The following is a 26056-nucleotide window of genomic DNA, read 5'->3' as shown; positions in this document are numbered from 1 at the left end:
AAAAAGTTGGGTTGAAAATGGACAAACCCAGAAATTGGGTTGGTTGAATGGGTCCATTTACTAGGGTTCAAACAGTTTTTAACCCAGCATTTTTTAGAGTGTTTTGCGATAAATTATAACTCATTCTCTCGTTCACATACCTCAGAACCACAAGAGATCCAACAATTTCTTGATAAAGCATGATAAAGACTATTAGACTTTCAGTGAAAAAACTATAGATTAGAGATTCCCATGTAGAGTCAAATGGTTGATAGATAACTGAAATGCAAACCCACAGGACCTCAAAATCAGGAAAACACAAGACGTGCAGCGAGTGAGCATGAGGTTACATGACGGGAATTTGAAAAGATCTATCAAAGCTGAAAAATAAGAAATATGGCGGCATGAGACATAAAGGCTACTGAAAGTAGCACTGCATAAACCTATTTATACCACAGTCACAATAAACATGTTATTTTTGAAGAGTAACTTGCATTTTAGACACAGTATTGACAGTTATTTTGTCTTTTTATATCCTGCCATGAACGAAACTAGCTCCAAACAAAGCCATAGAGGAATCAGCTGTCGCACATCTCCGAGCAACACACAGCAGTAGCGTTTCTGAGTGTGTGTGTGTGTGTGTGTGTGTGTGTGTGTGTGTGTGTGCGCCTATGTGTATTACGGGGACATTTCACCTGAATACACGCCACATTATGAGGACATTTTGAATTATGAGGACAGGGCCGATGTCCTCATAATTCTAACAGTGTAGAAGTGTTTCTATACATAGGGGGAGCTAAAATCCAGAATTTTAGCTAAAGTCCTTATAATTCACATAGACCTGATTTTGTGTATCAGCTGTGTATCGAGACAGCGCCCCTGGACGTGGGTCTGCGGTACTGCACCCCTCATAAATATTCACTCTCGTGTAAGGAATCGGAGCTTCTGATTGGCTGACCGCCTGAAGTCCTCATAATGTCGGAATTTCTCAGACCCAGTGTGTACATCTAATTTCCTTATACAAGTGGATTTATGTAATTTACTCATTATTTAAGCATTATTGTCTACAATTGATGAACTGTCAAATATATTTTTTAACGTAGAGTGATCCCTCGATGAAATGTAATCCTTAAATGTATTATAATATCATATAATCGGTTAATTTCCTGTTTGGACTGGATTGAAACCACCTGAGAAAACTTCTGTGATTTGGACCTGTTTGAAGCAACTATTAAAAGAAAGGTAAGTTAATCTGCTGTTCAATCGCTCGTGGCTCATTTTGGCTTGTTTGTGTGTGTTTTATAAGCTATTTTCTGCTCGTTTTACAGTCAGAAAGCACCTAGCACCTGATGCTAACGGGGCTAGCTTAGAGTCATTCTGATCCCAGACTGTAAGGAGAGAATCAGAGATGCTTGTCATATTTAACTTGTTTTAGATTCCAATATAATTGTAAATAACTTATTTTGAGCACATACATCAGTCTAGCCATCGTAACAATGCGTTGTCATGACTACAATCTGTGAAGGGGATAGAGTATCCTGACATGCTACTGTAAATAGTACTGTAGTTTAATGTTAGCTTGGTTTAAAGTTACTATTATTATCATTTTTAAGAAACTAGGAAATCAATATATGCTTTTATTCCTCCTGAATGTAATAAAATATACTCTGTACCAATAGAACTGTAAGTATTAATGTTTATAATGAAAACAATCTTGCTGAATAATGTTAAATTAAATGCAATGGTCATAATTATAGATGTTTTTCTTTATGACAGCAGACACATCAGATAATGCGCTGGAAGAGGCTGTACAGTTTTCCCTTCAGAAGAGAGAATGGTCTGATAGAGCTAAGTTTAAGTGCAAATATTTTGTTTAATAAAGCTGTGCCAGATACATATGTTGTTTACAGTGATGTTTTTCTTCTGTTGTTCAGTTGTACTGAGTTTGAGAAGGCAGATTTCCTGCTGGAATACAGACGAGACTCATAAGCAAAGAAGAATGAGAGCGGAGGCAAAGAACATATCTTTATGACGCTCTGAAAGTGTTCATCTTTGAGCTTCATTATGATGGAAAACTCCTCTGGTAAGTGTTTGATGTGTATGTAAGTTTGTAATTATGGCCCTGTTAACAATAGGGATGCACCGATATGAACATTTTGCCCGATAATGATAATCATTTATATCAGAAAGCCGATAACCAATATATTGACCTATACCTAAATACAAATTTTTATATACTTTGAGCACCTGATTACAAAAACTAAAGGCTCACCATTAAAAAAAAGCCATATCCCAAATACTTTAACATAAATCAAACATATGTAGTACAGTTTGTACTAGTGTAAGATTCCTTAACTTTTATTGTACCACTTTACAATAAGGTTTGATTTTATTATCATCAGTTAACATGATCCACCAATGAATGAATAATGCTTCTACAGGATTTATGAACCTTAGTTCATGTTAATCTCAACATTTTCATTCAACATAAACCATTAACAAAGGTTATTGCTTTATATTAGTTCATGTTAGTTAATGCATTAACAAATGAGACCTCATTGTAAAGTGTTACCAAAAACACCCACTGCCTAACAAAAAAAAAAAAAAAACTAAATAATGCAAACAAGTCATTGGCCAGCATGACTTAGGCTATAAAGAATCAAAATGCATGTGCCATGGATAAGTCTCCACGTCGCTACCAGGTTATTTACTCAACAGAACACATCCTGTATACGATAATGCAGATATTTGAACAAAATCAACATGGTATTGCAACTTATATTTGCACAAAATCACACACAGATGATCTAAGTTATGTAGTCAGAATAGTGCTCTTCCTATGAAACACAACAACTAAACCCGAAGACTTTACAACTTATTACATTAGTGTATACTACTATAATGTAATATGACAACCCCAATCATATGTTATTAATGTTGTGCATTGCTACAGAGCGTGCGCTAAAGATTAAGATGATCACTCGTACAATGATGTGCTGCGGGTTATTAACTCAATGAAACACGCTATATTGCTTATATCTGCAAAAAATTACGCAAATGCTCAAGTGAAGCTTTGACTAAGTTACATGCTAATCTGTGTAACTCCTGTTGTAGAATTGCCCTTCTGCAACAACGCACTGAAACACAACAGCTAATCCCAAAGAATTAACAGCATTTTATTACAAGAGTGTTCTCAGTGTAATGTTATGTATAGGACAGTCCCAGTAGTTATTAATGTTGTGCATCACTGTTTGAGCAGTACGTGCTGAAGCTAAAGATGATCAACGGTACTATAAAGCGCTTTACTCCAACGTTAATTAACTCAGCCAAACGCATCCTATAGAGCTCTGGAGGTCACGTGGCCCATTCTGTTTTTTGGCAGGGAAGAACAGCCGGCGCCAGCTCGAGTTTCAAGGCAGTTCACTGCGCACTTTAATTCCAAAAGACATACGCTGCGTCCTAATTCGCCTACTTATACTACGTCCTAAAAGTATACTCTTTTTGTGAACAAAAGTATATACTTTTGAGTGTGTAGCAGAAGAGTATGCAAGTTTTGGGACATACTACTTTATTATCTTTAACGGACTCTGTTGCTTAGTTATGTGCATCATATCACAGTTTAAACTGCCGTCAATCATCTTCACAGTTCAAATCCTCCACATTAATTTCCTGCCGTATCGGAGAGAAATGTAAATACTGATAATTGATCACTCAAACCCCTTTATATAAACCTCTCTACTAGGGATGCTCATTTCGGTTAATTTTCCCGACCGACAAGCGATGCTTATTAATCGATTATTAACAGTTAACTGATACGATTATAATATTGAATTAGCATTACATAAAAATACAACCGACGAGTATCTGTGACCCGTTAAAAATACTTTTTTCACGTTTTTATTTTATTGTGCAAACAGCAGAACATACAGTACAGCTCAACAATAGAACCTAGATTCACACTAGAGCAGAGCCCGACTTTTTTACGCCCCTAGGGCCGGACTTCGGGCTAATTTTCACGTCATACCTAAATGTGGGCCGGGCTTCGGACCTTTTTAGGCTTCTCATTTGTTTTATATTTATTTGATTAATTAAAAGGAACAATGAGATGTGCTGCACTGGTGGAAACATCATGAGACCATGATAGCTTACTCGACTGTCAAGACATGCTCGCTCAGGGTTATAGAGTCCAGCGCCAGCAGCAGCGCGCGTTTCTTCAGCAGCTGCTAGAGTTAGGGCCTTTTTACAAATGATTCCTTCATTCATTTTCTCTGACCAGGTATCTTAAACCACGTGTAAATTTTACTCCTGGCAAATGGTTAAATAATAAACGTGTGTGAGAGCGTGTTATGGGCTATAGGTTGTAGTCCGATAGATATGATGGAGCTGCAACACGCATCGTCGCAAATGAGTAAAGCAAGCCAACGCAAATAGTCGTAGTCTAAGTCTTAGATGCTCAAAAACACAATCATCTTCAATAAAAATTAATAAATGATCTTACCAGTGCTTCGCTCTTTCATTTTGCGGTCTTTGAGCTGCTGAATAAAATGCATCTTGAATCTTTTGCTTTCGTTGCTGTGAACTCCGTTAAATATAGGCTATACCGCGGGAATTTAAGATCTGATTTATATTCATTTTGCAGAGGTGTAAGGTATAATACAAACTGCATGTTCTTTTATTTTTTTATTTGTTTAGATTGTTTAGCTCGTTTCGTTTGTGAGTGCCGTTGCGAGCAGCATCAGCCTGCCTCAGCTCGTCAAAAATGCCTTTTTAATGTGGAGGTAATATTATAGTAGGCTAAATTAACTAACATTGTGATACATTAAGTGTTTTAAATCTATGGATTTTATTATGGGCAAGACAAGTCAATAGTTGATTTGAGAGGCTAAATTCATTAAACATGCGGTTTACTCACTGTTGGCCACTGGCCACTTGGTCGTCACTTAAAAAAATGTAAACTTTAATTTAACAAACAAAAAATTGCTCTAAACATTTTTCTAAATTAACTTAACAATGAAACGAAACAAAATATAACTACTTTGACATTAAAAACAAAACTGAACTATTTTAATGGCTGCAACAATGTAAGCTAATGTAAGCCCCCCCTTACATTACATTTTAAAAAAAGTGATTCCAATCATATCAAGCAATTCAAAACCATCATGATGAATACTGCGCATCTGAAGTGTCTCGGCTGAAGGAAAATTACATGATCTATCAGCTTATATATATCGGCATAATTTTCATATCGGATTGATAACGTTAACATTAATAATGTCCATTTATTGGATGATAACGATATGGTGGCTATAAATTGTGCATCCCTAATTTACACCTGGTATTAAGATGCGTTTTGGTCGATCGGATCTCGAGTAGATGAGGGACACACATTCCCGTTTACACTTGGTGTTTTAGTCAGTCTCTTTTATTCATTTTCAACCACTTCTGTCCTGATTTCTTCAAAGGGAGGGTGTATGGGTGAGTAAATGTATGGGCTTTTTCGGGTCTTTTGTTCTAATGGACAAAAATTATCTCACGCAATTTACACATGAACGTGAGCGGAGACCAGCCGAACACTGTGAATGTGTCAGAAATCAAGAAATGGTGAGAGAGAACATTGTGCTCTACGTTTTTTCTCTTGGGTAACTTGGGTAATTAGCTGACTGTCTTGCACACGTCCTGTAATGTTTATGCTGGGGATGAACTGATACCACTTTTCCAGAACGAACTTCCAACTTACCAATAGTACCAATAACTTGTATTTTCATTGCATTTTTCATTTTAAAAAATAATGAATAGAGAAACCAAAAGAATATGAATCAAATTGAGTTGGCTTAGCAAATAGATATCCTTCAGTTATTTGTATGCCTAATTATGCCTGTTAAACTGTATTATAGGAGCTACAGTTACTTCCACTGTTCATGCTATTGCTGTATCACAGGCCCGGCTCCAGCTTTGAGATGCAGGGTGGGCCCATTGAAATTCCTGGTGGGCCAGACTTTATTTTAGACATTATTTTTACCCATAACAACTTAATTTTATAACAAAAGAGGCAGGACTTGAAAGTAACTCCCTATATTTGCAGGGCTCAATATATATATATATAGTACAGGCCAAAAGTTTGGACACATTACTATTTGTAATGTTTTTGAAAGAAGTTTCTTCTGCTCATCAACCCTGCATTTATTTGATCAAAAATACAGAACAAAATTAATATTGTGATATATTATTACAATTTAAAATATTTGTTTTTCAATTTATTCTACTTTAAATGATGATTTATTTCTGTGATCAGAGCTGTATTTTCCGGATCATTCCTCCAGTCTTCAGTGATCATGATCCTTCAGAAATCATTCTCAGATGAGGATTCATTACGAGTGTTGGAGACAGCTCTGCTGACTAATATTTGTTCATAACCTGAGATATGTTTTTATAATACTTTGATGAATAAAAAGTAAAAAAATAAAAATAAAAAAAGAAGCAAATGTTTTAAAAATAGAAATCTTTTGTAACAACAGTATACAATACTGGTCAGTTATTTGGGGTCAGTCATTTTTTTATTTCTTTTTTTAAATAAATCAATAATTTTATTCAGCAAGGATGTGTTAAATTGATAAAAAGTGATAGTAAAGGAGATTTATATTATTTGAAAATATGTTTTTATTTTGAATAAATGCAGTTCTTTTGAACCTTTTATTCATCAAATATATTATTCAGCAGAACTGTTTCCAACACTCATAATAAATCAGAATATGAGAATGATTTCTGAAGGATCATGATCACTGAAGACTGGAGGAACGATCCTGAAAAATCAGCTTTGATCACAGAAATAAATGATCATTTAAAGTAGAATACATTGAAAAACAAATATTTTAAATTGTAATAATATATCACAATATTAATTTTTGTTCTGTATTTTTGATCAAATAAATGCAGGCTTGATGAGCAGAAGAAACTTCTTTCAAAAACATTACAAATAGTAACGTGTCCAAACTTTTGGCCTGTTTTGTATATTTTTAAATAACCTTCAACTACAACATTATAGAGTAATACAAAATACACAAAAATTAAAATAAACTTAGAGGTTCCTAGGAGAATTAATAGGAAACATGCCTAGTTGGGCTGTCGAAATTATTTGTTTTTTTGATGCATCGCGATGCAGACAAATACGATTCGGTATCAGTTCAGTAATAGACCATAACCTATTATAATGTACTGACGCTTTTCTGCCATCATTTGTCGTGTATGTGCATTGTCGCGGTAGCATACAAAGGCAGAGGGAGGCGAGACACGAGTGTGAGTAGTTAAAATTGCTCCAACTATTTTAAAAGCAGACATCTGGGCACATTTCGGATTTTTTGAACAACCTGGTAAGCACGACCTGGAGAACACACGTGCTGTGTGTAAATTATGTCACGCACAAATAAAATGTGCATGGGGTAATACCACTAACTTGAGAAACCACGTCAGCCATTTTCATCGTGAGCTGTTAACGCCTGTCAGTGACAAGGTGGACCCAGCTCAGCCAAAAATCTAATTATATCAACGTTCGAGTTCTTAAAGGGCCTGTTTACACCTGGTCATTTCATGCATTTTTACAGATTCGATATATCTGATTTATCAAAATGATTTATTTACATTTGGTCACAAAACGTTTTATGTTTTTACGTTTTGTCTCATGTTTGATACATTAAAGAAGTGTGTTTTCTTTGAGCAGGTAAAATAAAAGGTTCAGTTCCTATAACTGACTGACAAAATTATATACATGAGGATGAAGTGCATCGTCAGTGCAGTGTGCTGAATCGTGTTATCGAACCGAATCGATGGCATGATAATCATAATCGAATCGAACCATGAGACCAGTGTAGGTTCACACCCTTAATGCCTAGCCTAGTCAAAGACTCAAGAGAAGATCAAAACCCTAAAATAACTGATCAATAAAGCCAGAGGTGAACAGTATTTTTAAATGTATTAACTGTCATATCTGTGTCTTCTTATGTCAAATAAAAATTTTACATCTTATATTAAAATGTAATGTAACCTTCAACCTTTTTTTATTTGCATATACAATGTATTTTTAATCCAAATGTGTCCTGGTGAGTGGGTTAGCAGTCAAGTGCATGCAACAGAAGTCTGTGTAATTATGGGCCATCATTTTCAGCGATGTCTGTGAAAAACGTCAGCTCAATCCACTCTGCGTGTTTCACTCATCAGCTTGTGCACAGCAGCTATAGTATGGATATTTAATTTTGTTTAATATTCTGTTAATTAGATGCATTTATTTAATCTTTCTCTGGTATTTTGGGCTGATACCGATACTGGTATCGAAGCATCTCTAGTTTCCACATTAGGTCATTCAGCGGAGAGCAGGCGGTCTTTTGTGACTGTTCGAACACATTCAACCACACAGACGTTACACTACGAAAGCAATCTGGTCGAATGAGTTTTCCAACTTCTGGAAGTGGTTGAAAGTTGACAAGCTCAAAATGTTTTAAACCCCATTTACACCTGTGTTGAGCATCATCCACTTTTGATCCGATTGTCCAAAACACATCTTAATACCAAACGCTATTAAACTATTAAATGATTGGTGATCACAAAGAATATATTTGATGATATTAGATTTTCATCACTGATATTGTCTTTTTTTGTGTCTAACAGGAATAAGAATTCTTAATTGAAAGTTGAATTGTCATTTATTTAGTGTTAATCAGCCCGAGATGACAGTTCCCTTTGGATGACTTGTAATCTCTGAACATATGAATCCAAACAACTGGATGAAGACGATCCGTGTGGATAGAAAAACTTCACGTTTGCCTATTTGCTGTAAGGAGCATCTGTCCTGGTGAAGATATCACACAATTACGGCGATTCTGAGTGGCCAAGGAAATGCACGGTACTGTAAACTTTACATAACCTATTTAGCATTTGTAAGATTATTTTAAAGATTCATATTATCCAAGGTAATGTTCCTGACTTTAAATGCATCACAGTATGTCAGGTGTGTGTGGCTTACACGTTTTGTGAGGACCTTATCATAAGAAGATGTTCCTGATGTCTGACTTGACTGAAGAACCTCAGTGTTGTGTGTGTGTGTGTGTGGCTTACACCTGGGTTAAGAGGACACATGTTTTGTGAGGACATTATCATAAGAAGATGTTCCTGATGTTTTACTTGACTGAAGAACCTCAGTGTTGTGTGTGTGTGGCTTACACCTGGGTTATGAGGACACATGATTTATGAGGACATTATCATAAGATGATGTTCCTGATGTTTGACTTGACTGAAGAACCCCAGTGTTGTGTGTGTGTGGCTTACACCTGGGTTATGAGGACACATGATTTATAAGGACATTATCATAAGATGATGTTCCTGATGTTTTAGTTGACTGAAGAACCTCAGTGTTGTGTGTGTGTGTGTGTGTGTGTGTGGCTTACACCTGGGTTATGAGGACACATGATTTATGAGGACATTATCATAAGATGATGTTCCTGATGTTTGACTTGACTGAAGAACCTCAGTGTTGTGTGTGTGTGGCTTACACCTGGGTTATGAGGACACATGATTTATGAGGACATTATCATAAGATGATGTTCCTGATGTTTGACTTGACTGAAGAACCCCAGTGTTGTGTGTGTGTGTGTGGCTTACACCTGGGTTATGAGGACACATGATTTATAAGGACATTATCATAAGATGATGTTCCTGATGTTTGACTTGACTGAAGAACCTCAGTGTTGTGTGTGTGTGTGTGTGTGTGTGTGGCTTACACCTGGGTTATGAGGACACATGATTTATGAGGACATTATCATAAGATGATGTTCCTGATGTTTGACTTGACTGAAGAACCTCAGTGTGTGTATGTGTGTGGCTTACACCTGGGTTATGAGGACACATGATTTATGAGGACATTATCATAAGATGATGTTCCTGATGTTTGACTTGACTGAAGAACCCCAGTGTTGTGTGTGTATGTGTGTGTGTGTGTGTGGCTTACACCTGGGTTATGAGGACACATGATTTATGAGGACATTATCATAAGATGATGTTCCTGATGTTTGACTTGACTGAAGAACCCCAGTGTTGTGTGTGTATGTGTGTGTGTGTGTGTGGCTTACACCTGGGTTATGAGGACATTCTCATAAGATGATGTTCCTGATGTTTGACTTGACTGAAGAACCTCAGTGTTGTGTGTGTGTGTTACTGTGATCTGATATGCTGAAAACACCAGATCAGAAGCTGTTTGCATGAGCAAAGTGTGCGCTTCTCTTTTACATAAATATGCAGAAACAGAATACTTATTTCATTTCAGCAATGTAAAAAAATTAATTTTTGGTTCATTATCAGTTTCACAATAAACCAAACATATTATTTTTTTTTTACATTTTTCAGCATTCTCAGTTTCTTTGAAGTTGTGTTTTACTCAATTGCTTTGGCAAAGCATCTGTCAGTCATCTGGTAAAATCTGAAATCTGGTAAAATCGGGGCAGATTAGAATGTGGCGGGCCGCCGGACTATAGGTTAACGATAACTTTTACTACCTACTTCTGTTATGATCAGGGTTAGGGTTAGCCAGACTAGAGGTTAACTATAATTTGTACTACCTACTTCTGTTATGATCAGGGTTAGGGTTAGCCAGACTAGAGGTCTACTATAACTTTTACTACCTACTTCTGTTATGATCAGGGTCAGGGTTAGCCAGACTAGAGGTAAACTATAACTTTTACTACCTACTTCTGTCATGATCAGGGTCAGGGTTAGCCAGACTATAGGTCTACTATAACTTTTACTGCCTACTTCTGTTATGATCAGGATTAGGATTAGACAGACTAGAGGTAAACTATAACTTTTACTACCTACTTCTGTTATGATCAGGGTTAGGGTTAGCCAGACTAGAGGTAAACTATAACTTTTACTACCTACTTCTGTTATGATCAGGGTTAGGGTTTAGACAGACTAGAGGTTAACTATAACTTTTACTACCTACTTCTGTTATGATCAGGATTAGGGTTAGCCAGACTAGAGGTTAACAATAACTTTTACTACCTACTTCGGTTATGATCAGGGTTAGGGTTAGCCAGACTAGAGGTTAACTATAACTTTTACTACCTACTTCTGTCATGATCAGGGTTAGGGTTAGCCAGACTAGAGGTTAACTATAACTTTTACTACCTACTTCTGTTATGATCAGGGTCAGGGTTAGCCAGACTAGAGGTTAACTATAACTTTTACTACCTACTTCTGTTATGATCAGGGTCAGGGTTAGCCAGACTAGAGGTCTACTATAACTTTTACTACCTACTTCTGTTATGATCAGGGTCAGGGTTAGCCAGACTAGAGGTTAACTATAACTTTTACTACCTACTTCTGTTATGATCAGGGTCAGAGTTAGCCAGACTAGAGGTTTACTATAACTTTTACTACCTACTTCTGTTATGATCAGGGTCAGGGTTAGCCAGACTAGAGGTTAACTATAACTTTTACTACCTACTTCTGTTATGATCAGGGTCAGGGTTAGCCAGACTAGAGGTTAACTATAACTTTTTACTACATATAATTAGGGTTAGGGTTAGCTTTTAACCAGGTATAACTTATCTACTGTATTGTTTGTGTTCTCTTTCTATTATGTTTGTCTTCATGTGTATTGGACAGCACTTTGAGTCAACCATGAGTTGTGTTCAAGTGTGTTATTCCATATCCCCGTAATTACGTGTCCTCATAACCCAGGTGTAAGCCACACACACACACACACACAACACTGAGGTTCTTCAGTCAAGTCAAACATCAGGAACATCATCTTATGATAATGTCCTCATAAATCACGTGTCCTCATAACCCAGGTGTAAGCCACACACACACACAACACTGAGGTTCTTCAGTCAAGTCAAACATCAGGAACATCATCTTATGAGAATGTCCTTATAAATCATGTGTCCTCATAACCCAGGTGTAAGCCACACACACACACACACACAACACTGAGGTTCTTCAGTCAGGCCAAACATCAGGAACATCATCTTATGAGAATGTCCTTATAAATCATGTGTCCTCATAACCCAGGTGTAAGCCACACACACACACACAACACTGAGGTTCTTCAGTCAGGCCAAACATCAGGAACATCATCTTATGAGAATGTCCTCATAAATCATGTGTCCTCATAACCCAGGTGTAAGCCACACACACACACACACAACACTGAGGTTCTTCAGTCAGGCCAAACATCAGGAACATCATCTTATGATAATGTCCTCATAAATCATGTGTCCTCATAACCCAGGTGTAAGCCACACACACACACACACACACACACAACACTGGGGTTCTTCAGTCAAGTCTAACATCAGGAACATCATCTTATGATAATGTCCTCATAAATCATGTGTCCTCACAACCCAGGTGTAAGCCACACACACACACAACACTGAGGTTCTTCAGTCAGGTCAAACATCAGGAACATCAACTTATGAGAACGTCCTCATAAATCATGTGTCCTCATAACCCAGGTGTAAGCCACACACACACAACACTGAGGTTCTTCAGTCAAGTAAAACATCAGGAACATCTTCTTATGAGAATGTCCTCATAAATCATGTGTCCTCATAACCCAGGTGTAAGCCACACACACACACACAACACTGAGGTTCTTCAGTCAACTAAAACATCAGGAACATCATCTTATGATAATGTCCTCATAAATCATGTGTCCTCATAACCCAGGTGTAAGCCACACACACACACACAACACTGGGGTTCTTCAGTCAAGTCAAACATCAGGAACATCATCTTATGATAATGTCCTCATAAATCATGTGTCCTCATAACCCAGGTGTAAGCCACACACACACACACAACACTGAGTTTCTTCAATCAAGTCAAACATCAGGAACATCATCTTATGAGAATGTCCTCATAAATCATGTGTCCTCATAACCCAGGTGTAAGCCACACACACACACACAACACTGAGGTTCTTCAGTCAACTAAAACATCAGGAACATCATCTTATGATAATGTCCTCATAAATCATGTGTCCTCATAACCCAGGTGTAAGCCACACACACACACACAACACTGGGGTTCTTCAGTCAAGTCAAACATCAGGAACATCATCTTATGATAATGTCCTCATAAATCATGTGTCCTCATAACCCAGGTGTAAGCCACACACACACAACACTGAGGTTCTTCAGTCAAGTCAAACATCAGGAACATCTTCTTATGATAATGTCCTCATAAATCATGTGTCCTCATAACCCAGGTGTAAGCCACACACACACACACAACACTGAGGTTCTTCAGTCAGGCCAAACATCAGGAACATCATCTTATGAGAATGTCCTTATAAATCATGTGTCCTCATAACCCAGGTGTAAGCCACACACACACACACATACACACACAACACTGGGGTTCTTCAGTCAAGTCAAACATCAGGAACATCATCTTATGATAATGTCCTCATAAATCATGTGTCCTCATAACCCAGGTGTAAGCCACACACACACAACACTGAGGTTCTACAGTCAAGTCAAACATCAGGAACATCATCTTATGAGAATGTCCTCATAAATCATGTGTCCTCATAACCCAGGTGTAAGCCACACACACACACACACACACAACACTGGGGTTCTTCAGTCAAGTCAAACATCAGGAACATCATCTTATGAGAATGTCCTCATAAATCATGTGTCCTCATAACCCAGGTGTAAGCCACACACACACACACACAACAACAACTGGGGTTCTTCAGTCAAGTCAAACATCAGGAACATCATCTTATGATAATGTCCTCATAAATCATGTGTCCTCATAACCCAGGTGTAAGCCACACACATACACACACAACACTGGGGTTCTTCAGTCAAGTCAAACATCAGGAACATCATCTTATGATAATGTCCTCATAAATCATGTGTCCTCATAACCCAGGTGTAAGCCACACACACACACACATACACACACAACACTGGGGTTCTTCAGTCAAGTCAAACATCAGGAACATCATCTTATGATAATGTCCTCATAAATCATGTGTCCTCATAACCCAGGTGTAAGCCACACACACACACACACACACAAAACTGAGGTTCTACAGTCAAGTCAAACATCAGGAACATCATCTTATGATAATGTCCTCACAAAACACGTGTCCTCATAACCCAGGTGTAAGCCACTCACACACACAACACTGAGGTTCTTCAGTCAGGCCAAACATCAGGAACATCATCTTATGAGAATGTCCTCATAAATCATGTGTCCTCATAACCCAGGTGTAAGCCACACACACACACAACACTGAGGTTCTTCAGTCAAGTCAAACATCAGGAACATCATCTTATGATAATGTCCTCATAAATCATGTGTCCTCATAACCCAGGTGTAAGCCACACACACACAACACTGAGGTTCTTCAGTCAGGCCAAACATCAGGAACATCATCTTATGAGAATGTCCTTATAAATCATGTGTCCTCATAACCCAGGTGTAAGTCACACACACACACACACACACATACACACACAACACTGAAGTTCTTCAGTCAAGTAAAACATCAGGAACATCATCTTATGATAATGTCCTCATAAATCATGTGTCCTCATAACCCAGGTGTAAGCCACACACACACACACAACACTGAGGTTCTTCAGTCAGGCCAAACATCAGGAACATCATCTTATGAGAATGTCCTTATAAATCATGTGTCCTCATAACCCAGGTGTAAGCCACACACACACACACAACACTGGGGTTCTTCAGTCAAGTCAAACATCAGGAACATCATCTTATGATAATGTCCTCATAAATCATGTGTCCTCATAACCCAGGTGTAAGCCACACACACACACACAACACTGAGGTTCTTCAGTCAGCCCAAACATCAGGAACATCATCTTATGAGAATGTCCTCATAAATCATGTGTCCTCATAACCCAGGTGTAAGCCACACACACACACACACACAACACTGAGGTTCTTCAGTCAGCCCAAACATCAGGAACATCATCTTATGAGAACGTCCTCATAAATCATGTGTCCTCATAACCCAGGTGTAAGCCACACACACACACACACACAACACTGAGGTTCTTCAGTCAGCCCAAACATCAGGAACATCATCTTATGAGAATGTCCTCATAAATCATGTGTCCTCATAACCCAGGTGTAGGCCACACACACACACAACAAACACAAGTATTTAACAAACAGCAGCCCATCACTTTTGTCTCAGATTATTAATCAGTTCTAGACTAAAGATGAGGGTGAGGACAGTGGGACGAGTTGGGAGAAAAGGAAGTGGTTTTCACCCCATGGGTTAAAGAATCTGTTTTCCTCTTTTGTAGGGATTCTTGAATCTTCTGAAGGGGCGAGGCAAGAAGAAAACGGCAGATATGGCCTCCAGCGGAGTCTGCAGAACTGAGCACAGTTCACCGGGTAAACTGCAGAGCGTCCGGCTTCAGCAAAACAGCGAGCCTTTGTCAGGAATCAGGGATTATCGCTTACATGAAACTTGCTAAATGTTTGGTAACACTTTATAATAATGTTCAGTTATAAGTCACTTATAAGTTATTAGATAATGATGAACTAATCATTTACAAAACATGACATTCATAAATGACTTAGTAGTATGCTAACATTTTATGACTGTTTTGTTAATTCAGTTATAAGTAATTTATAAGTTATTGGTTAATACATTCATTCATTTTTAGTGGAATGCTATACCATATATTCATATACAAGTGATGTGTATACAATTGTAGTGTACACTTTAGATTAGGGGATGCAGAAAGAGTTGTAAATGAGTTCCACATCACCTGTAGTAGGTGTTGAACACTAGTGTAAGTGCTGACCGGTGAGGGTTCGACCTCTGACACTTCTGCTCATCACCTGATGTGTGAGTCAGAGGACATTAAACCGCTTCACATTATCCCAGATCCCACACAGGACTGCAGAGATTCAGAACACACTGCAGTCCCCTGACTGGAACGACTCTTCTCAATGATGCTGCTTTAGCATGTGTGTGCAGTTGAACACACACCAGCTGAAAACTTGGATTCATCAATACATTACTGATCATTTACTAATAGTCTGTTCATCATTTGTTCAAGATTAGCCATTGTTTGAGATGACACTAAAACAAGTTTGACATAAATACTCCAATAATGTTTAAGTGTTAATTATAGTACATCATCTAATAACTCAAACATCTACTATTGATCTGTCTTGATAATAAACAGCACATTTGTTAATGGTTAGCATATCACTTATTAATCATTAATGAATGTATAGTTAGGTTTTGTAAATGATTTAGTTCATCATCTAAACTTATAACTGAACGTTATTCTAAAGTGTTACCCGTGTTTGTTTTTTCTTCTGTTGCCGCTACTGTTGCCGCTACTGCTATTCTGTTTTGTTCAAATGTATGGCTATGTCTTAAACTTCTGTTGAAAGCTTTAAAGGGATGTTGAAATTGTCTGCCGAAGTGCTTTTTTTGTGCTATTGAACTCATGGCGACCGTCACCCGTCTGCTCACCCACATTCTTCAAAATATCTTCCTTTGTGTTCAGCAGAAAAAAAAAGAAACTCATACAGGTTTAGAAAAAAACATGAGGGGGGACCCTTTCATTTATTTTCAGCAATTTTTGTTAATTATGTTTATGAGAGGTTTTAAGTATCTTGTGATTTATGTAATATTGTCAGGGCAACAGCTGTAATGTTGTAAACAAGCACTAATAAACTTCTTGTTCTCTGAAGGTGTGCACTGTCGTATGTCCTCGTGTCTGTTTAAAGGTCATGTGATCACACAAATAGCAGTATAGTGTAAAAGACATAGTTGCATATTGAGATATCAGAATATCATAGTTTAGAATGGTTGTGTGTTGGAGTATGACCCACAGGTGAGGATGTGTTTGCAGTCTCAGTACTGTGTTCATTTGTCCTCATAAATCAGGTGTGTCCTTTTAATGCACAATGCCTTCACGTTTGTGTTTGTGTATTGCAATGTCCCATTAATTCATGTTTGTCCCTCTAATACACATTAATGTCATTTATGTGTGCTGTGTATCCACTGTCCTTATAATTTCGTTTTTTGTCATAGGCGGGGCTTAGACACTTAATTATGTGTCCTCATAATTATGTTTATTGTCAGGTGGTAATATTATAAGTTGTGTTGTGTGTATACAAATTCTGAAGAGAAATCTGTGTTGTTTGGCTCAAAACAAAATTTTTGATACCCTCCACATCACTGTAGAGCAAGTGGAAAGGGGTGTCCCTGTAATACACCAAAAAACTGGTTTGGGCTGAAGTGTCCTCATAAACCACATAAACCCGTATAGGTGTGTGTGTGTGTGTGTGTGTGTGTGTGTGTGTGTGTGTGTGTGTGTGTGTGTGTGTGTGTGTGTGTGTGTGTGTGTGTGTGTGTGTGTGTGTGTGTGTGTGTGTGTGTGTGTGTGTGTGTGTGTGTGTGTGTGTGTGTTTAAAAATATTCAGGAGATTGTTGGAAATTATGACTGTTAAACGGTTGAAAACACATGACCCTGTACACACACACGCACACGCACACGCACACACACACACACACACACACACACACACACACACACACACACACACACACACACACACACACACACACACACACGCACACACACATCCATATTCTTCCATCCGTGTGGGAGGTTCAGATGGATGTGTCTTAGCCAAGCAAAAACATTCCTCACCTGAGATGGAGTGTAACATAGGCCAAGATGGGCTGTAAGTGCTTTCAAAAGCGAACACACACACAAGTATCCTGGCTCACTTACAAAGCTGTGACTATGACAGACACCAGTGAAGCAGTGAAACGAGCTGATTAAGTCAAGTGGCACTAGAAAAAGTAGTGGATTAGACGCAGACAAACAAAGAGTCTATTGAGCTTGTTTTCACCACAGTTAAATTTCCCCCCTATTCCTTTTTCCTCAAGGCCTAAACCTCATTTATCCCCATTGTTCGTCTCATCCTCTCCATCCAGTGGCCACAAGTCATGTCCCATCGAGAGTTACGGGCTCTGGGCACAGTAATCCATATGGAAGAATCCCTTTTCTGTGCTCCACGCTCAAGGCTACAAATGCTCTATCAGCTCTGTGTGAGTGAGAGAGAGAGAGAGTGTGTGTATTCCCAGTAGGGGAATTCGGCACACTCACAAAGGACCACACTCATAATGCTTCAATGATGCAGTGGCGGACGAATGGAGAGGTGGGGGGAAGGTTTTCTCTAGCCCTTTTTTTAAATGCTGATCTCGAGTGTGTTGTGGCTGCTGAAGCCAGACAGACAGGACAGCCGACTAGACGGATGACCCTTTTCCAGATGCTGGAATAAGATGCATTCAGCCATTCAACTCTGTGGCAGAGTTCACGGATAACGATGGAAGAGAAGACAGAGGTTAAACGAAAGAGACTGGAGGAGGAGTGCAGGGTCTGAGATGATGACACAGACCAATCAACAAGGCCGAAAATATCACAGATACCAGGACAACTGGAAATACATGAAAAAGAAGGACCGGCCAATAGTCATATTTAGTTAATGGCATTTAATTTGACCAGAATGAACACGAAGTTGAGTGGGACAGAAGTCAGTCCGTTTAGTTACACTCTTTCATTTCTATATACATTTCACTTTTAAAAAATCTGGTTAACTTTTGCTAAATTGCTAATAAATTTCACAAAGGATTAGAACAGTGAAATAAAGTGAAATTTTGAAGTAGGAAGACTGAAATGTTGCATTTTCTTGGTAAACGTACTTAAATAATTTTTTACAGCTTTGAAAAGCAATTTCTACAGTGTAAAATTACATTAATAACACCAAATTTATTTGTAAATCATTCCTTTAAAAAAAAATTGCTGTAAATAGCTTGTAAACCCATTTTTGTGTAAGTTTACATAAGAAATTTGCAGGAAAAATCTATAAAAAAAACGATATGTGAAATTTCTGTGTAAAAAAATGATAATAATTTCTACATAAAAAACATAATAAATTTATACAAAAACATTGTTAATAATTTCTGTGTAAATTGTGCATAAAGCCATTTTTACATTGATTTACATAACACATTTCTGTGCAGATGTAAATTTTTGTATTTCATGAATGTACGGCTTGTTTTTTGATGTTGTACCCGTATCAAAATTAAACGTTTTAACGAAAATTCATCTATTAACCTAGATTCATAACCTCAAGAATATACGTTTGTTTCCCACCAGTCTTGATTTGTTCACATCAAAGACTTCAGAAAATATAGATCAAACACAAGACATAAGGAAAAGAAATATGGTACAGTTTAAGAGCAGTCAAGGGGGTCAGGGGTCAAATTGCTTATGGTTAATGCATTCAGGTTTTCTTCACCTGCAAAGATCAAAGATTCCTTCAGTGGTTCATCTGCGATCTTTGACCCCTGTCAATAAGCCTAGCTACACGGTGCAAAGGTTAATTAAGATCATAAAGGGAGCCAAACAACACGTGATGTCTGACGAGTCGGTTTAAAAAATGAACGTTTCCTGTACGAATCAATCAAATACTATTTTTGTTGATGGGAGATCTTGCCTATTGGCCTATAGCCTTCGGAATAACACGCAGATGGATGGAAGTTGTTCTGTGTTTGCTAAGAAAAGGATGCGATATTTTATACAATATGCAAATAACCAGCAAAAGATTAGTACTAAACCATATAGACATGCTTCAAAAATGACACTGCATAACCAAATTGCAAATAACCTATAGAGCTATAAGTGGTTTAAGCTTTAAGCCATTCAAAGTCATAAACAAGAGCAAAATCTGCCTGACAACCAGAGAGTTGGCGGCAGGGTGACCCATGTCGGGATGGTTCCACTCATCCAGTTAAAGTAGAACACTAGCTAGGGTAACTAAATAATTAAACCTGCCATGTTGTGAGGCTACGAGTGATAGTTCATGAAATTATAAAGACCCTTTCCGCTGTCCCTCCAATGCAAGGAGGTGAACCCTGCGTGAGTCTGTCTCCACCCCTGGGTCGGTCAGAACAGACGTCCTATGCAGACTGCTAGGGGACAAAAGGTTTGGGGGTGTTTAAGTATTGATGAAAGTCGTCAAAGAGCACGTCTAGCAAGTCTAGTAGAGAAAAGAAGTTGAGCAAAGAGTAAATGTGTTTTGCTATAAAATAGTATCCAACTTCTGATGTCTGGCACCAAACATAGTAATTTTTAGATTTGATAATTTATATTAAATACTTATTACAATAAACAAATACATGCAGTACTCTTTATTAATATTCATATTAAATTCAGTGATTCCCTTTTTTTGAACGCCTTTGAATTATTTACGCTACAGTAAGATGTAATTACATTTTTAAACATTTTAAACAAAAAAATAAAAAATAAAAATATTTTATTCCTCAATAAAAAATATTAATAATATTTTAAATGTCAAATAAATACAATATAAAATGTAGATATATATATAGCGCAGTATTTTTGTGTTATTTAAAGGGCGTGTTAGTAATACGCGCCTATAGACGGGTGCACAAAGCACTCTGCTTACACACCTGTCTTCTTGATCAACGTATAGAAATAATATGTTGGATAACCAGCACTAAAAAGCAAAACATCTAACATGAACATTTCTGATAAGATAAGTCTTTCCAGCAGGCTTTTCCGAAATAAAATCTCTTTCCTCTCTTTATCCACCTGTTTACTCTCATTCTGCTCTAGATGAAGATGTTGTTGACAGTAGAAGCTGGTTCCGGTTGGCGGCTCACCAGCCTTAAGCTTGAAGAGAAGGGAAACAGACAGTGTGTGTGTGTGTGTGTGTGGGGGGGGGGGGATAGGTTTAGGGGCAGGGGCAGTGTAGGGGGATAGAAAATATGGTTTGTACAGTATAAAACCATTGCCTATGGAATGTCCCCATATGTCACAAAAACAAACGTGTGTGTTTGTGTGTGTGTGTGTGTGTGTGTGTGTGTGTGTGTGTGTGTGTGTGTGTGTGTGTGTGTGTGTGTGAGAGAGAGAGAGAGAGAGAGAGAGGGAGAGGGAGAGGGAGAGGGAGAGGGAGAGGGAGAGGGAGAGGGAGAGGGAGAGGGAGAGGGAGAGGGAGAGGGAGGATGAAGAGGATGAAATGCTCTGACTACTGAACAATAGCTCCCTGCTCCACCTCCAGTGAGCTTTTTCTCAATGGGGGACATAAATGACAAGACTCCCTCCTTAATCCAAATTTCTTCTCATCTTTTCGGTTTCCATATTTGTGTCCCTCCTTCCATCCTTTTAAACTCTCCCAGTCGTCACTTCTCTGTCACAGGCGGTGAACACATAGGCTAAATGGCTTTATATGCTATATTCATCATGTATCAAGTGAGTGTGTGACAGATTTATTACTTGCTGTCCATGAGGGATTTATTGGAATTTCAATAATAATAAACAGGATATGTTGCAATTTTTCATGCTTGTGTAAGCTTTTTGCCATTTATTGAGTGATTCGATAGAAAAATACTGGTTGGTACAGTATAACGAATATTCATGAAATATTTGCGATGAGTTTACTATATAAATCAAATTAAGCAAAAACGTGAATATTATGATATGTCATGGCGCTTTTGTCCTCAGAATAAGCTTACAATCATTCCTTGTTTCCTGAATGGTAAGTGCAATGTTACAACAGATGTTTTAGAAGCATCTCTGATTCAAATGTCAGTAGCAAATATTAATCAGTGAATCAATTCAAACTTCCTTTAGATCTTGCATCAAAAATTATTTTGTCGATCAGCTAAAATGAAGATTTATCTGACTGACTTTTTGAAAATATGTTTGAATAGTCAAGAACAGTTGGGTTTATCACAAAGCTTTTGTTAATTTTTTGCCAGCATGGTCTGAATATGATGTGAGCCAATTTTGGTGTACTGGTAAGTATTCATACAAACATTATTATGTCTTAAATGAACATTTGGTTAACTATTGGGGAAAAACATCTGATGTGTAAGATTATATTGCGGTACAGTAGGTCTTAATATATAAAGGTCGTCTGTTTCATTAATGCTAATCAAACAATTGTGGCATCATGGAAAAAAAGTAGAATGTATATTTTTCCTATTGATATTTGGTTTGGATTTGGTGTGTGCCAAATTTGGTGTTATTACCGGGGATTTGAATATGGTTGCTAGGTGATTTTGTTTAGGAAACTTCAGAAAATGTGATTTTTCTCAAAACTGACATGGCTGACTCCAAGTGTTTGTAACAGAGAATGTGACAAATAACTAACTTATCTTTGAAAATGTGCTCATTGCGACTCATTTTGCAATCACGGGTCACAAATAATGATAAACAATTCAGTAACCAGTATACAAACTAGTTTAACAATTTACATCCCACACAATATCATAAAAGTGGTTTGAGACCAGGATTATGTTCAGAGCTCTAATCCCAGGCATGTCTGCAGTTCAATACTACTTTCACGTGCGACTTATTCCCAAACAGGAGACTAATCTTTTAATCAAAAGCAGATCCACTAAAAAGACGGCCAAAAGGTTAATCCTAGCACTTTTATTACATGGTGCCCCTTGGCGTAACATAGAGTTAAAATGCATAAGCATCTTTCCGAGGCTCTGATTAAACTGTGGCCAATGCCGTTATAGTGGGATTAGTTGTCACGAAATGAGAAAGACGAACTTTCAAGCATTGGACAGCGTCAAAACAAACAGAGATTAGGATGGCGTTGGGCAGGCGGGGTAAATGAAGTGACGGCGGTTGATTGATGCTTTAATTACTAGCTGCGCTAATGCTAGCCAAACAAAAGCGTTTCTGCTGGGTTTGCTCAGTTATGTCCTCATTATAATTTGACTTTGCCGCAATAATCTTCACAGACCAAACGCGCTATATCCGTTTTAAATATTTTTTGATGGAGTCACTGAGGGTTGTCCAAAGCTCTGTGATTTAATTTGGGAAAATCCTGCCTTCTTCAAAACAGAATTCATATTAGTCTTAACAGGATCAGTCTAGAAAGGAAAAAATGATTCGAAACGCAGACTTTACTGGTCTTCAAATGGGTCAAAACCCTGAATTCCAATAATGTATAAACACGTATCAGCATATCCCGCTGGTCCAGGTGTGACCGGTCACACAGGTGTGTTTACGGCAGGTAGCTCACAGGCATTAAGAATGGCTAGAGAGATAAGGGTGCATAAAGGGCCTCATTGTTCCTCACCACCAGATAACCATCTCTCAATTTGTTCCCATGTCACTTTCTCTGTTCAGACCAACAAAGTTCATCTGGAACTGGAGTTACTTCTTCCTGCAGATGCTCAATTGCCTTTTAGAGCAGCTTATGTTAATTCATTTCAATAGATTTGTGCTAAAACTAAATATTTAACCACTGATTCCATTAGAACAATCCATATATCTATTTAAGTACACATTTTTTTGTGTGAAAACAAAGGTCTAACGATAGATTGGGAAGGAATGGTGGCTAACATCTTTAAGTATAATATATAGTTAAACTTCTCTGTCCACAAAAACATAGGTCTTCTTTGTGGATTGTTGGGTTTGTGTTTATGAGACCTGGGTGGATTCACAAAACTTTCTTAAGTTTCTAAATTATAGCCTTCTAAATCTCAGTGGCATGCTTTTTAATTGCCTTTTTTCTCGATCATATAATTTAGAAATCATCATAAATTATGTATCATTCGAAAGCTTAACCACTCAATATACAACCTACGAAGCCAGTTTTGGCATTACTTTACCATGGAAAGGGTACTTCAAATCATTTTACCGAAATCAACTTTAAGTATTGTTTTAACTGTTGAGTCCATTTAAGGTCAGACCTATTAAGATCGATCAAGTTTAGGTTTTGGTAGGATTAGGAATGTAGAATAAGGTCTTGCAGAATTAGGCATTAATATGTGCTTCATAAATACTAATAAACAGCCAATATCCTAGTGACATGCATGCTAATGAGCAATTAGTTAAAAGTGAGAATTGGACTCTAAACTAAAGTGTTACAGAATCTTCTTATCTTTGTACTTCTGTTCTTTCGAAGTGATCACAAATAGGGCTACTATGTTATTTACTAAAGTAAAAAAAAAAAAAAAGTTTACCTGCTACATATAAAAAATGATAAATTCATGATTAAATGCTATTCTTACAACATAAGAAAATCAGAACTTAGATTTTCAAGTAGTTTTTAGTAAATCCAGCCACTGTTCATTAGGTGTTGTACCCACAATACAAATCTGTTAATTTATTGTAGTTATGGTCTTTTGACACATAAAGAACACAAATGTATTGAATGGTCCTTGCCTTATGGTTTTTGCCATGCCGGTAGATCATCCAATCCTCTCCATTAGTGCTGACTTCCAGTTTGAAGGTGGTGACGTAGTAGGACTTAAGGGTCTCCTTGGAGATGGCTCCTTGGGTAGCAATCCCGGTCAGAACCTTGAGGAACTGAAGATCCACCTGGGAAAGGAAGGTGATTGATGAAAGTGGGAAATAGGGAGCGATAACAAAGCCTGACTGATCGGACTAAATTTAGTTTCTTTCAACAGCCGATCAATGAAGATTTCTGATGTGAGTAATGAGCAGTTCCTTTGCCTTTTATAAATAAATCTTGAACATGTATTGGCAGGATATGGAGAACAAGTTTATTTGTCCTAGTGACACAATATCTGTGACTGGAAAAAGGGAGCTATTTTAAAGAATAAGTTACTCAACAGTGAGTTTACCACGGTAATCCATTCCTTTACAATTTAGCATTAAACCCATCTACAGACACACTAAACAGGCTAATCTAATTAAAACACCCTGACCTCTACACATGTCAGCAATGCCGCCTTTGCTCATCTGTCAAATGTAAGAAGGAAAGGCTCCCAGACCCTCATGCTATCAGGATCCTGGATGCAGGTGAGGGGTGTAAGAAGGGACGGTACGAACTCTGAAATCAATAGCACTGGAGAAGGTTGCTAACTACGGATTTCTCTAGACTGTCCTCATCCATCATCGAGCAGTTAGCATCACAGCAACCTTCCATGCATCATCGGTCTGCACCAACACAACAAACACAACGCTCAAGCTAAGGGGCGTATGCTGACGGGCAAGATGGAGTGCTTTATACATGGTGTAGAAGGTTCTGGAAATGTAGTGGAGTGTAAGAATATACCACACGTGTGTGTGTGTGTGTGTGTGTGTGTGTGTGTGTGTGTGTGTGTGTGTGTGTGTGTGTGTGTGTGTGTGTATATGTTTGAGAATCCCAGTGGATTAAAAGGAACGAAGCAAGGACAGGGTAAATGCCATATTAATGTGACACAAATGAAAATGAGGCTGTGAGAGACCGAATCGCTTATTATGTTTTAATCTTAAAGTCAGTATAAAGCACAGCTGCAACCAATTTTTCATTCATAATATGACATATTTCCAGGTGAAACCATGCTAGTACTATTAATACTTCTATTCAGCAAAGATGCATTAAATTGATGAAAAATTACAGTAAAGACATTTATAATGTTACAAACGATTATTTATCAGATAATTATATTCATCAAAAAATAATGTCTGCAAAAAAACACAGCTTTGCCATAACAACAACAAATAAGACACAGGCAAACAATCCAAAGGCACAACAGGGCCAAAATCACAAGCAAAAGAGGTAATCCAAAACAACAGGCAGATAATCGAAAACCAAGACACAGAAAACCAGGATAAGGTTTAGAATTGCAGTGTAACAAATACAAGACTTTGCAAGGAATGAGGAAATATGCAGGGCTTAAATAGGCAAGAGTAAACAAGATAATAACACACAGGTGGAAGTAATTGAAACATGATTAGTCCAGGCAATGGGTTATGGGAAATGTAGTTCATGGTGAGATCAAGGAGACAGAAAGAGTGGAGATAGTGGAGATCATGGGCACTCCAGCTGGTAGTTGTGACTAAAGATGGCTGATTTAGAGTTCATGTGGATTTTAAGGTACATCATGTCTATATTTGACAAGACAGTTAACTTATACATAAAATACAAGCAGAACAAATATCTGTTTGCTGTAAATCATTCATAATTTTTTTGCTACTACCATTTCATGAATAAGACCAACTGA

The 26056-nt window shown here is 37.7% G+C and overlaps 1 protein-coding gene and 1 long non-coding RNA gene across 4 annotated transcripts in view; one reads left to right on the top strand and one right to left on the bottom strand.

Moving 5' to 3' along the window:
- Positions 1-26056, bottom strand: part of nrp2a (neuropilin 2a) — a 94657-nt gene that overhangs the window by 31187 nt on the left and 37414 nt on the right. For both annotated transcript variants that reach the window (XM_067442203.1, XM_067442204.1), the window contains exon 7: positions 24270-24425. In XM_067442203.1, the coding sequence (XP_067298304.1) occupies positions 24270-24425 (156 nt within the window). The remainder of the gene's footprint in view (positions 1-24269; positions 24426-26056) is intronic.
- Positions 620-16697, top strand: LOC137073574 (uncharacterized). 2 transcript variants are annotated; one of them, XR_010904787.1, is made up of 5 exons: positions 620-1221; positions 1756-1816; positions 1914-2062; positions 8681-8872; positions 15324-16697. It is a non-coding gene; the product is annotated as an uncharacterized lncRNA (long non-coding RNA). The 2 variants fall into 2 exon arrangements; XR_010904786.1 differs by having other exon boundaries at positions 8638-8872.

This window comes from Pseudorasbora parva, chromosome 4 (assembly GCF_024679245.1).
Source record: "Pseudorasbora parva isolate DD20220531a chromosome 4, ASM2467924v1, whole genome shotgun sequence".
NCBI classification, from domain to species: Eukaryota; Metazoa; Chordata; class Actinopteri; order Cypriniformes; family Gobionidae; genus Pseudorasbora; species Pseudorasbora parva.
This window is presented reverse-complemented; position numbering and strand designations above follow the sequence as displayed.